General features: G+C 34.8%; 1 protein-coding gene across 5 annotated transcripts in view; it reads left to right on the forward strand.

Annotated features, from left to right (window-relative positions):
- Nucleotides 1-14,932, forward strand: part of LOC115224721 (1-phosphatidylinositol 4,5-bisphosphate phosphodiesterase epsilon-1) — a 1,072,053-nt gene that overhangs the window by 327,292 nt on the left and 729,829 nt on the right. For all 5 annotated transcript variants that reach the window (XM_036513495.1, XM_036513498.1, XM_036513507.1 and 2 more), the window contains exon 2: nt 9,059-9,167. In XM_036513495.1, coding sequence (XP_036369388.1) covers nt 9,059-9,167 — 109 coding nt within the window. The remainder of the gene's footprint in view (nt 1-9,058; nt 9,168-14,932) is intronic.

The following is a 14,932-nucleotide window of genomic DNA, read 5'->3' on the forward strand; positions in this document are numbered from 1 at the left end:
GCTTTTGTACACGTCTAGAATACGTGATTGCAGGACTACTAATAAATAAGAAGTGGATCAATGCTTCAGTCTTTCTTTCTGAAATTTTGAACTTCACTTCCAGATTGTTATTGGCAAAATGGAAGAGCTAATCAGTATTTCATAATCATCAACCCTTGGGCAGCGAGCTGGCAGAAACGTTAGCAGGCCGGGCGAAATGCGTAGCCGTATTTCGTCTGCCGTTACGTTCTGAGTACAAACTCCGCCGAGGTCGACTTTGCCTTTCATCCTTTCGGGGTCGATAAATTAAATACCAGTTACGCACCGGGGTCGATGTAATTGACTTAATCCCTTTGTCTGTCCTTGTTTGTCCTCTCTATGTTTAGCCCCTTGTGGGTAATAAAGAAATAAGAAAACATTGGGCATCATAGCCTCGTGTCGTAGGACTCATCAGAACGGTTACTAGGTCTTCATAGCGAGAAAATAACGAAAATCAGAAAATTGAACGCCAGTCCCGCGCAGGGTTATTATTCAAAATAGATGATTGGATTGGAGCACAACGCACTACCAAGTCGAGGAATCAAAACCATAGTTTTGCGATCGTGAGTGCAGCACCCTAGACACTTAGCAATCTACCCCCACTGCTAGTAACTCAGCTTACTGTTTAAGAATTTCTTGGTAACTTACGCATGTAATTAATTGTACATGTAAAGTAAGAAAGAAAAGAGTTGATTATCTTTACTGGTGAACTGATGTTGTAAAAGTAAATCTTGGAATCATAGAATATACAGAGTAAATGTGTTCTGAAAGACGAGAAAATGTTCCAGTGACTTTACGAAATTGTATTTACTATTTTCTTTACCTGTGTTATTGTTGCTGTTGTTTAGTTCCTTATCAGTCCTGACTGAACTGATCAATGCTAATCAAAGATATTCCAGACCCAATTATCTTGTCTGTTTTCGTTTTAGCATTGTTAAACTCAGACTACAATATCCAAGATGTTCTCTTTAAAAGTTGCAGGGTGTGATTTGAAGAAGATCTGGTTGCTATTTATTTAAAACACGCTGGCTGGCCGGGCTGGAGATTCCTTAAAGACTGTGTTGCATCAACGTCACTCAGTTTAGTGAATGGTGTCTCTGGTAAATTGCCGGATAAACTCTACTTCAGTAATATTTATGCATGTAATTAAACGTTCTCAGCTCAAAATCTATTAATGAAAATTTATATGGTCGAGAGAAGAAATAGCAGTAATCAATTGTAGTTTTCCCACAACCAAATGTGGAACTTTGCGTCAATGCTAGAAATCATTTATCCAACAGCCATAAAACCTGAAGGACACATCGGCCAGAGTGTGTTGGGAAGAAAGACGTGACTGAAAATCCTTCAGTTATAAGTCTGTTTCATTACATTTCATATGCTGGGTAAACAACAATAGAAAAAAGAGTAGTAGACGTGCATAAAATGGATTGCAGAGAGGGTAGAGCATTTGTGCAAAGAACAGAGAACTCTTCATGATAAACTATTACATGTCGGAGTACAGTCTTCGACTCGGGTCAAAACACATGTCGGAACAAAACTGCAGTTTATCAGAATATCGCGCATAATAACTTGGTCGACTCACTTGCATGGTCGATCAAAGCTGATATTAGACTACACAACAGCAGCCATACCAAACATTCACCACAATGTCAGTTGATTCACAATTATGTTTTACTCTCAACAAACAAAGTCGGTTATGTTGTTTCATTACATTTATGTTCCTGGATGTTTGCCATATTTCAAATTAAAGAAATATTTCCTATTGAACGCTCATTTCTGAACTAAGTTATGTGTTTTTATGGTTCGGGTAAGAATTAACAGTAATCTATATTAAAGGATGTATCCAATAATTATCATTCAAATAACAAAGCAGTATTGGTCCAAGCACATCACCTTGCTGAACGGAAATTCTCTTGTTGGATAAGAATGTAGGAATCGAAGGCACAGGCATTTCTGAACGAACTGAAGTACATTGCTAATAGTTCAGTGAAACATACATTGCGAATCAAACGGTTAAGTTCATTTTGAATAATCTTCAACAATTTGCGTTAGTTATTATAGACAATAAAAGAAATATTTTCTCTGAATATAATAGAATCATTGAAGGAAAAAAAATTACCAATTTTGCAAGTCATCATTTTTATCAATAATATTTCACATTATTGTTACTGGGTGATTGGAATTCTTCAACGCGAAACACGAAGGTTGCGTTGACAGAGTTATGGTACGAAAACTTAGATACAAAGGAACGAATGCCGTTCAATGGGCCTGAGAGGCAGATGCACGGCGTGGAAATAAATCGACGATCCGATGCTTACCAGACCACGACGAGCAAATGAAAATTGATCTGAGAAAGATGTGCGGCCTTTCAGCGGCCCTTCGCTCAACTGTTGGGGAGCAGAAGTGAGCTGGGTCGCAGGATGGATTTCACGTCCTACCTTGACGGACTGCCGAGGCTTTCAGCGACGAAGGTGGTGTGTTGCGAAAGGCCGATAAAAGCCTTTGAAATACGGGAAGCAGGGGCTAGCTGCACCAGGGGTAAATCGCCTGGTTTGGATGGTCTACCCAACGAGCTTTACGCTTACATGTCAGACTTGCAGCAAACGTTTACTGCAACTGGCAAGAGATTGGGAGAATTCCCAGTTTTGTGAGCCGCTGAGGGGTGGCGTTGCTCAGAAAAGGCCTGAACAAGGGGAATTGTATTGGCAACTTTAGGCCCATAACTCTACTGAAAGCAGAGTTCAAAATTTTGGGCAAGGTGTTAGTTTTGAGGTTGGCGCTTGTCATTGGATCTTGTAGGGGAGGGACAAACATATGCCATCTTGAAGAGATCCATCCACGACAGACTCCACCTCATGTGAACCTGATACGTGTGGGGCCCTGATCAATTTAGATCAGTCCAAAGCTTTCGATAGGGTCGACCTGGAAGCGGTCCTAAAGGCAGCTGATTTTGGGCCTATATTTAGAGGCTGGATCGCTGCAGTGAACAGCGACATATGTTCAGTGGTCAGTGTGAACGCTCACCTCTCAGAGCCGTTCAATATCATGCGCTCGGTCCGGCAAGTTTACCTCCTCCCGTCTCTCTTGTATGTACTGTCTCTCGGGCCACTACTACACAACATGGAGGCGTTAAGAGGCATCTAGAGTGACCTAGAGTGTGGAAAATGCGTGTCGGCATATACCGACGACGTCAACTTAGTAGTGTCGGATAATAAACACATAGAAATGATCGGCGCCGTTCTCAGGGTATACGAGGCGGTTTCAGGAGCGACGATTAACCAGGAAAATTTAGTGGGCTTGTGGCTCGGCGGGCGGACCGATTAAATTGCTCGGGATCTAGTTCGGTCCGGACATCCAGATGGACAAACACTGGGACGAGGTAACGAGCAGAGTGACTACTCTTACACAGAAATGGTCCGAGAGAAAGCTATCCCTGAAAGGTCGGGAAGATGTGACTAACACGTATATCGCGTCCACCATCTACTATCGCTTGACCGTCGTGCCTTGTCCTGGCCACCGTCTGATTACGCTGGAGCGTAAACTCTTCCACTTCTTGTGGAAGGAACGCGTCCTGCTGGTTAGGTGGTCAATCTGCTATCAACACCCGCTGAGTTGTGGCTGGGCATGCTCTGCTGATGATGCGCAGACATGCGCTGAGGCTAAGACATCTCCAGTGCTTCCTTGATGGTGAACTGGTATGATCGCCGTTCACCAGTCATGTATTTCCGCAGCTAGTTTCTTTAACAGAGCTGCACTCCTGTTAATAACGAGACAACAACAACAACAACAACAACAAAAACAACAACAACAACAACAATAATAATAATAATAATAATAATAATAATAATAATAATAATAATAATAATAATAATGATAGGGTGATTGATTTACAGAATACTTAGCGCTTCGTAATTTCTTCCGTGGTTTTATGTTCTAAAATAAAGGACGCTAAAATAAAGTACCAGTCAAGTAACGGCGTAGATAGCATCGACAAAACCCTCCCCACAGCATCTCTAGTTTTGTACCAATCCAGAAGCAATTATTATTAAGTTGAACTCTTGAATCAGTTGGGAGTCTAACATATTGACACTCCTTGTACTGCTTTCTTCCACTAGGAAGTATATAATGCAGTAGTGGAGTCAATATAAATGGCCGATTAACTTACAGATTTATAGCGTTATCCTTTGATCTAGAAATCTGAACAAAAACGTCCACTTCATAAAATGTGGATTTTGATGAACGAAGTCCGTTACTATATTTTAATAGTCCTCTGTATACGTATTGCGCTTTGAAATATATTTCCGACATGTTACATCAATATGATATTTTATATATCGAAAGTTTTTTCCTGATTAAGACTATAAATATTTGCTCACAATATTTATTGAATGTTTTAGAGCAAGGATAATTTTTCATAAAACGATCTCTATTAAGTTATTTTAACTTGAACCAGTTAATATTATTGGGATGAGTAATGCTATGATACGTCCAAAAGTCTCAAATTCAATTTATATAACAATATACTAAATTTAGTATTTATATCATCGAAGAACTCTATAGGACTTCAAAGCTTTTAAATTCATTCCAATTTAAATTTATTTCATAGGGCCTCGAACTTTTTATTCCACAGTAGTGACCTGGTCATTGACTCAGTTCATCACCAAGAACTGTGTCGTATCTTTTAGCAAATAAACTTACAGTATTTGTTTTAAAGCTTCAAGCCTCAATACGATATCATTTTGTAAACAGTTTGAGTGTTAGCAAATACAATGATATATCTTTATATCAAGAAAAAGTAAGGATAATATAGCTTAGAGAAACGCCATTTTACAACGATTTCTGTAGTCCACACCACAGCAAATAGACTGCTAGAAAAGGCTGGAAATGCCTTAATAGCATATATATATAGGGTTTTATATAAAATTTGGCTAATCATTGATCTTTCCACACTTGGGTGGCATCTATTTAGTGCTTCATTCATCACGTTTTATCGATCATTTATTTAGTGTAGTCAAACTGCTTTCAATTTACCACTATAAGTTATGTTGGAGAAGAAAATTTTTCAACAGTGACCTGAATCGGCGATCATATACAAGCAATGTTTATTATCAAGTTAAACCAGTTCATTATGGTATGGACATCACCAATTTTACTGATATACAACGGAGAAAGTGACAGAAGGAAAGTTGATGACGGTGAAATATGACTAGAAGGATAATGGATGTAATAAAACGCATTTTAATGGCGGAGTTGTAGGACAGCTGAGTAGAAAATTGTGTTCATGCCATTTGTAATGGTATTAATGCTCTAAGTAAAATAGTTCCAACAACGAATTGGAACAGGGTAGTAAACTTGATTCGTGACAAGTAATTTGAAATATCATAATGGTATATTATAATAATAAACTGATAAATATATTTTATCTTAAGGTAATGCACAAAATAAACATATCAGGAAAATATCCAATAAATCAAATAAATAACTGAATATGTTGCAAGAAGAGGAAAAAAACATGGCTGAATCAACAAAGTAAAAGACTAAGATAAAGATAATATCTAGTCAAACGGGTGGATCATCACATGCCAAGTTAACTGCAAAAAACGCAGAAAGGCATTCATTAAGTAAATCTAAACGTATACACTAATGGAATTAAAGGCGTAGAACAGAAGTATAATGTTAGAGGACGTATCTGAAGAACGCTAAGTATATTATCCGAGGAACATAACGTGACCATATCAAACATATTCATTAGGACGCCTTTACATGTATGTGTGTGGGGTATGTGTGTTTGTGTATGTATGTACGTATGTATGTATGTATGTATGTACGTATGTATGTACGTATGTATGTACGTATGTATGTATGTATGTATGTATGCGTGCATGCATGTGTGTACATGTATAGCGTTTTTGCAAGTGATTTTTGAAGGATGTAGAGAGCGCTCGATATGCCATATAGAGTAAGGATGTTTCTTAAAATATAATAGTTAGTGATAACTATTGTTCTGTAACTACGAAGTTGCAGGCCAATAAAGTTAATCACGAAAATCACAGATTTAGAACATTTATCCTTTTTACTGTATTATTATGTATGTATGTGTATGTAAACGAGTGAGAGAGAGAGAGGGAGAGGGCGAGAGAGAGAATGTATGCGTGTATGTATGTGTGCTCGTGTGTGTGTGTTTGTGTGCCTGTGTTGAATTTAGGGTTGTTAATTCAAAGAGCTATAACCAACCACAAAGTTTTACTGATGAAACAACTCAATTCTTTTAGCAGAATCAAATTTCTTATAGCTCATTCAGCCAAGCTGAAACTAGTAAAAGAGAAACAGAATATGGATATTTACATGTGTTGTTTACACACACACACCCATTGATCTATCTATCTATCTATCTATCTATCTATCTATCTATCTATCTATCTATCTATCTATCTATCTATCTATCTATCTATCTATCTATCTATCTATCTATCTGTATATCTATCTATCTATCTATATATATATATATATATATCAACACATACATGATATTGTTCATATTATAACCTCTGTCTGTATGTCTCTCTTCTCTCTCCTCCCTTTCTTTTTCTCCTTCTCTCTCTCTCTCTCTCTCTCTCTCTCCTCTCTCTCTCTCTCTCTATATATATATATATATATATATATATATATATATATATATATACATATATATATATATCATGTTTAATATTATACTGCACTAAAATACAAGATAAGTATTCTCAAACATTATTATACTAATTAATTAGCAGCTACCTAGTTTGATTACAGTGGGATTTCATAACATTTCAGACCATAATGACTGAAATTGTACAAGTTTTTATCAAAGAAAATTAACCACTAGTATTTTACAAAGTCTCGTTAATACATAATAATATTACTCTGTTGAATAAACAGCGAATAATCCTGGAAAACAATTCTGATGATGAAGCCGGTACGAACAAGCGAAAGAGAAACTCATTTGACCGTTTTTACTTGGCTAAAATATGGTAGACGAATGTCCGTCTTGTAAGAATCTACTTTGGGAAAAAAGCAAACACAAGAAAAGAAAAATGGAAGAGTCACTACATGATATTGTCATAATCACGTTATCTGTTAACACGTGATAGCCATTGTTCTAACGCTTCATTTGATAGCTCTACTCTATCAAAGCTGAACTGCAGTTAAGCAGCAAGAACAATAGCATCATCAACAGCAACAACAACCATAAAAATAACCAGAAAACCAATCCTTTTCATTGTATCGCCATTGAATTATAACTAAACGGGAAAGCATTTTACAAAATAATGGAATATTTAGCCTTTATGAAACACTCTGATGAACTGTACATACTGGATATCAATAGATAATTAAATATTTGATGATTCTGCTCACTGGTAATTTGCAAATAAACATTAATAGTCGTAAAGAAAAACGAATCATTATAGTAGCTTTATTGAAAGCCTAATGACTAGCATCCCTCTGATTTGTTTTCTAAAGGGGTTTCAAAAAAAAAATTTTCGAAGAACTGGTCTAGCCTGATGGAATAAAAAGCTGCTAAATCCAGTACCTCAAACAAAGAAGCATACACTCGTTGCGCACCCGAGTATAGATGGAGTATAAATAGGAGATGGAACTCTATTCAGTGCAACATATGTTTCGACCTGTGTTATACATTTTGTAAAATTTTTCCGTCATATACGTACATATATATATATATATATATATATATATATATATATATATATATATATATATATATGCGTGTGTTTTTTTGTTTTTCTTTTGTCTTTTGTTTTTTGTTTTTTGTTTTTTGTACATCTTTAAATATGAGAACTTTAATAATAGGTTTCTTTATATTCAATTGTTTATAGGGTTTATTTTAGATTATATATTGATTATATATAGATTATATATAGATTATATATAGGTTATATATATTTATATTTTTCATTGATAATTTTATTATTTTAAACTTATATTTTAATATATTGATATTTTAGATCGAAAATTCACCTGACGAATGTCATTGAAGACATGAAACGATTGTAGTGGCGGTTTATTTCTTTATATTAAAATTTTTTATGTATTGATTAAGTCTTTCCTTGTTTGTTTTGCAAAATAGTGGTTTTGTCTCGAATTATATTATATAATATTTTACTATAAAATTGGATTTAATCCTAAATCTGATTTTTCCCTGTAAATTTGTATTTATTCCCTAATATTTATTATATATATATATATATATATATATATATAATATATATATATATATATATATATATTATATATATATATATATATATATATATATATATATATATATATATATATATATATATATATATATACATACATATATATATGTATATATGTATGTATGTATGTGTGTATGTATGTAAATGGACTGCACTCCATGTAATTCAACATATATTTACTATAGCGAGAGATCTAAATACAGCGAAGAAGGGGGTAATATTTTAGTTTTTAGAAAACATGTTCCAGTCATATTTATATTCTTAATAGAGCGTTAAGAGAAAACTAAGCATTAAGTTTGAAAGATGAATATATTCAAAATCCAAAACTTCTAGCGGAGAATGGGATATTTTTTAAATAACAGTTTCCGTGAGAATTGAGGATATATATTGTCTTCCAATTGCCTTTAACATGCAACTGTCGTTGAAGATTCAGCTATGGATGAAACGCTGTTTTTATCTTTAGAAAAATGTGAAATTCTCTAGGTTCTTTCCGAGCTAATTGAATCGTTATAACGTCAAACGAACCACCTGAAGGCATTAAAAAAAAATCTTTACGCTCTCAATCCAATTCCAACTGCCGTCTATTTGCATTTAATTCTTTTTGGATCGATAAATCAAAATACCTCTTAAGCATTAAGGTCGAGGTTATCTTAACTAAAACCCTCCCTTCAAATTTGCTGACGTTGTGTCTAAATCAAAAACCATCATTATGAAATATGAATTATTGCTGTTCCAGAGAAGAAATTCATCAAATTCAATGGTTTCTTTTTTTTCTCTATTTACAGTACGACGCTGTATCAGTACAGGACAACAATTCAGTATCTCGCGCCAAAATGAGTTTACGCAAAAATGAAAGATCGAAACAGAGACTATCTGGAGTTCAAGAAAACCAAGGTTAGTTCAAATATTTTGTTACTATACACACACCCACACACACATATTACTAAACACTGAAGAGGTGTTTCATATTATATAATATCTGTTTCAACAAGCATGTATGTAATCCTGACAGTAAGTTGACGAAACATGTGTTTTATAACCCATGTAATGAGATATATATTTTCTGTATTTTATTAAACGCATATATATATATATATATATATATATATATATATACATTCATATATATTAATATACTTATAAATAAAAAGGTGGGGCAATATGAGTTTATGAGAGTCAACTCTTAATGTGATAGTATGTGTAGCTTGAATTGATATGCACTCAGCCAAACTGTATAGATATAATCTATGCTTAAAACACAAATATTGCTCTCCCTCTGTTATTCCTTCTTTACGTCTCTCTTTCTTTCACCTTCTTTCTTTGCATGCGTTTGTGTGTGGGAGCGTGTGTATGTGTCGCTCTGCAAGATGAATCCGGCAATATTTGTACGAATTACAACTTGTTATCGTTGTTATATAAACAGTGTCTTCTCGTAATCTTCTTGCAGAGAGTACAAGTAGCTAGAGAGAGAGAGAGAGAGAGAGAGAGAGAGAGCTTATTGCTACTTATAAAAACAAATGCTACGAGTAACAGGCTCCCTTTCTACACATTTGCATATCTGTTGAATTGTATAACCTCCTGGTAGCGGAGTGGTAGAATTATTTGAACGCCGAACAAAATGCTTTGCGAGATTTCTTCTGTTTCTTTACATTTTTTAAGTTCGAATAACGCTGAAACCAACTTTGAATTACATCAACTCGACGTGGATATACAGTGGAGGCGCAATGGCCCAGTGGTTAGGACAGCGGAACTGCAGTTGTAGGATCTCGGTTTCGAATCCCAGACCGGGCGTTGTGCGTGTTTATTGGGCGAAAACAGCTAAAGCTTCACGAAGCTCCGGCAGGGAGGGTGAACCCTGCTGCACTCTTTCACCACAATTTCCCCCCACACTTTCTTTATGTTTCTGTTGTACCTGTATTTCAAAGGACCAGCTTTGTCACATTCACGTGTCTGTGGAGTGCTCAGCCACTTGCACGTTAATTTCACGAGCAGGCTGGAACCCTCGTCGTCGTAACCAACGGAGTGCCACGACGATAAATGTAGAGTAACGCCTCGACATACGAGTTGTTTTGTTCCCGGAGAAGCTCCGAAAGCAAAAACTCGTAAAGCAGAGCAATCATTTCCCACAGTAGCAATGTTATAAATCGTAATTCGCTTACCAATAAAATCTATAACACTCATGAATAAATGACAATAAAACAACAGTAGAATGTAAAGAATATTTTATGTAAAGTAAAATGAATGTCAAGATCATTTATAATAGAATATAGTATTACTAAAATCGTTTTCTGAATCACTTTCACTCGCTCTAGACTGGTGCACATCATAACTTGTAGACGCCATCGCTGATTCACAAGCACGCGTAAACAGACTTATAGATTTCTTTTTAAAAAACAAGTTTAGAATTGTTTACTTAGAAAAAAGCATTTTTTCGCTCTCTCTAAATTTCTCGGTAACACACAGAAGCATTTGTTATAATAGTATCTGAGCGTGTATAAGTCTTCAAAAAATTACAAAAATCGATTCCAGGTGAGAATGCGATCAATAAAGCAGTGGAAACGTGCATTTGTACGCGCAAGTTCATCAGTTGTTGCGATCGATACTACGCGTACGCGAGAAAAGTGCACGTGCAGTTTGCGTAAAAAAACCCGGCTGGCTTGAAATGATGCCACAAAATGCTGTACATTTAAGAGACCAAAGATGTAAGATGCAAAAGAGATATTTTCTTCAAACTTGGCATGAAAGAAAGACTATTTGGTTTCTCAAAAAGTTTTTTTTTTTTGGCCTTAACTTCGTTTAACAAAACCAAAAATTTTATTGAAATAAAGGCATGCTTAAGTATTTTTTAATGAAAAGAAAACACTGATTGCTTTTTATTCAGCAGATATGATTCAGCACCGTCAATTGGACGCGGGGCATTTTGCTCGTTGTTATATATATATATATACAAACTATGTCATTTTAATCCAGAACGACAGGAGAGTATATATACAAGGAGAGTATTGGTTCGCTGGAAGCATTGTGTATTGTTTGTAAAATATAACGTGTTTTGAATGGCACGACAAGGCAGAGTGGACTATAATACAATTACCCATATTATATCATACTATGGATAATTAAATTATAACAGTTATTATAGTCCACTCTGCATTGTTGTGCTATTCAAGACAGGTTATATTTCACACACACACACATACATATATATGTGTGTCTGTGTGTAATCATCGCAATAGTTAACAAATGCCTTTTTTTAGAGTTATGAATACAGGAACATTTCCCATATCGTTACGATTCCGTTACGATATTTCTTTCTGAGATAAGCAGTCGTCTTATTTTATGCTAAAGAAGGCGATATAAAAATATAGTACTTGAGATATGTGAAAACAGCCCAAATACGACTACTCATAAACTGGAAACGTCTACACGTTAGAATTGATATGAAAAATGGAGCAATGATATTATCAGTTGGCCGAATACTATTTGCTTTATTTTAATGGTTCGGTTTTCTTGTTAGGATTAGAAATTGCCAGTCTCTTTTATTTTTCTCAAATTGATTATTTTGTAACCGCTGGTCTTCTATTGTTACGACTTCCTATACACATACATATTTGTTGTTGTTGTTGTTGTTGGTAATATTGTAAGTTGATTTATGACTGTTTATTTCCTAATGACTTCAGGGTACTTCTCGGGAGTCAGTGCTAAAGATGATAGAATTTGTTAATTTGCCAAAATATTTAATCAATTGTTTGTGGAGATTCTTCTTCAATTTTATTAAAAATACGTTTTTAACAACAGCTCTGAATTTTTGCATCAGATTTAGCAAGATATAAACTTTGGTGCAATGGCAGTTTTTAGAACATAGAATTATCTGGTCAGGAATATAAAGAAAGCTTATTGGGAAACTAGCAAAGATACCCGGCGTTGCTCTGGATTAAAATGTCATAGGTTGTATATATATATATATATTACAATTATGTTAATAGGTGATACGGGAAAGTGCAGCATTGGCGACTAAACGTTTGGGGAGTAAATTATGGGCTAATTCGACTAAGAGACATACCACGCGTCCGTTTGGATTATTCCATTCTCTAACCGTACATGGAAAATTGAGGTGGGGGTTATGTGATATTTGAACGCACGGAAAAGCTGTCAGTGAATATACTTTCCTTTGCGGCTTCGGCGCTGCGTCTAACACGACTCATCGTCTGAAGTTTTGATACCTCCTTCGGGTTTGTTGTCCTACATCACTCATAAAGTAAGTTTGGAGAAAGTGGATGTTCGTCTGTTGGTAACGGGAAACCAATAAGGTGATAGACTTGCTCTTGAACGTCGGCGTAAATCCATGTTCGACTATCACCTTAGGTACACCAAACGATGTTATTTGAAATTCAGAATTATATTGCGTGATATTGTTCCGAAAATCGTTTGACTGTATGGAAGTGCCTTCCAGAAGATCTGTAAGAGGTTCAGGAAGAGTTGGCAGTGCTGACAACGTTACCTTACCGCTTGAGTAGAACAAGCCATTAGTTTCATTTGGAAATTTTAAACTTTTGCAGAAACGACAATTTGAGTTTAGCAAAACAATTTGGACAATATTGTAATTTTCATAAGAATGGAATAGATCATATCTGAAAGCAGCTCCAGGATTTGTGAAGAACGAATTTGTACGTAGTCTGTTTCTGAGAGTTATTCTATTGGATCTCTGTCTAATCATTAAAATGTTCTTTTAATGATTCAGCATTAAGTGCTGCAGCGTGCCTTTGCTGATCTTGGTAAAGTCTCATCTCCCTTCTCTCTTGTGACTGCATCTGACATGTTGCAGCATGCATTTACTGATCATGAGAAAGTCTCATCTTTTTGTATTGAGTCTCCATCTGATGTGCTGCAGCATGTTTTTGCTGATCTTGAGAAAGTCGCATCTCGTTTCTGTCTTGAGACTCCATTTGATGTGCTGCTGACTGTTTGCTGATCTTGGGAAAATCATTTCTCTTTTCTCTTGAGATTCTCACATTCATTTTTTTACAATCCTTCTTGCTTTATATTTACTTCTGAAGAAATTACGTCTTTTCTTTGGTGGCATGTACTTTCTCAATATCGTGACCAAAAATGATGAACATGGAAAAATTTATACATCAATCTCTATTGTTAGTAAGCAGCTGTATATAAGTAGTTTCTTTAAATTTTTGTATACTGTATAAATTAACCAAATAGAAGCACATGTATGAACTGCTATTTGTTTTAGAAATAAGATAATTTTAGTGTTATAAAGTTAGAATTAAAAGTAAAAGAATAAAAATGAAACAATCTTACAGCCTTATCACTTTTTACACGTAATACCAAACCAGTGCTAATGTTATATTGTTTTAATCCAAATGGAAGCAAAACTACATGTTGACGCTCACGGGGTGTGAGACTATTACCTGGTAAAATTTGATTTGATTTGGTTGAGCCGTTTGAGACACAGAGAGAGGCAAAGAATTATATATATATATATATATATATATATGTATATATTTGTATTTATACTTTCATTACACACGCACACACATACACACTCACTCAAACATACACGCATACACACACACACACGCACACACATATATCAAAACTTTTATGGCTGTGTGTATGCGTATGTGCTTGTGGCATTTAAGAAGGTGTCACGTCTGTTCGCTTCCCTGATTTACCAGGAAGGGCTATGTGTTTTCTTTTCTGAAATAAATTAGTTCAGGAGGAAATCTGAGACAGACATATGTAAAGGTTTTCATAATAATTGAAAAATTATCTACTACAGTTTCCTATAATTCATGTAGTTGCGTAATTTATATATTCAGTTTTAAAGAATGTATATGTCTATCATATACTCATTATTTATTTGGTGATGCATAAACCATATGTAGTTATTTCCATTGTTGGGTTGATATTACAGTTGATGTAGAAAAGATTCTTATCATTATTTATGGCATGGCTGTATATCTTCTGCATTGACATATGATAAATTTTGCTGGAAATGACACGAAGAGCTTTTTAAAAGGAATATTTTTTCTAAATCATTTAGACAAAGAAATGACTAGTTCAGACAAGGGGCGAAGAAGAAAGGAAAGGAATAGGTGATGCAGAATAGCTTCTAGCTCTAATATATATCCATATTTAAGAAGGATATCATCTACATATGTATAACAGCAATCTGTCAATTTATGCATCTTTTTTGTTTTATTTATCTATGCATGATTTTTTTTTCTTCTTACAATATATGTGTGCATAGTTTTCAATATTTCTCCATGTCTGTTGATCAGCATGTCAGTCAGTCAGTCAGTCAGTATTTATAGTTCAGCATGGTTATATGATTATATACGAGAGCCATCTATATGCTTTAACTGAGGTTCATTGAATTTGTTTTCATATCTAGTCATATATCACTTCATATTTTAAGAACGTGATTAATTCCGAAAGTCTTTTCTTACAGAAGCATTTTAGTGATGTCATTGTTTGTTTCATTGTTAGTAAACAAGAAAGTTCTATATTTTAGTGCGCGCGCACACATATACTCACATACACACCCTCACTTTATAAAGCTTTGTTTTTTAAAATATTTCGTTATTACTTCTACCTTCAAGTTCCCATCATCTATATTTCATTAGGAAATATTTGCCGAGAAGTTT

Source organism: Octopus sinensis, linkage group LG2 (genome assembly GCF_006345805.1).
Source record: "Octopus sinensis linkage group LG2, ASM634580v1, whole genome shotgun sequence".
In the NCBI taxonomy this organism is placed as follows: Eukaryota; Metazoa; Mollusca; class Cephalopoda; order Octopoda; family Octopodidae; genus Octopus; species Octopus sinensis.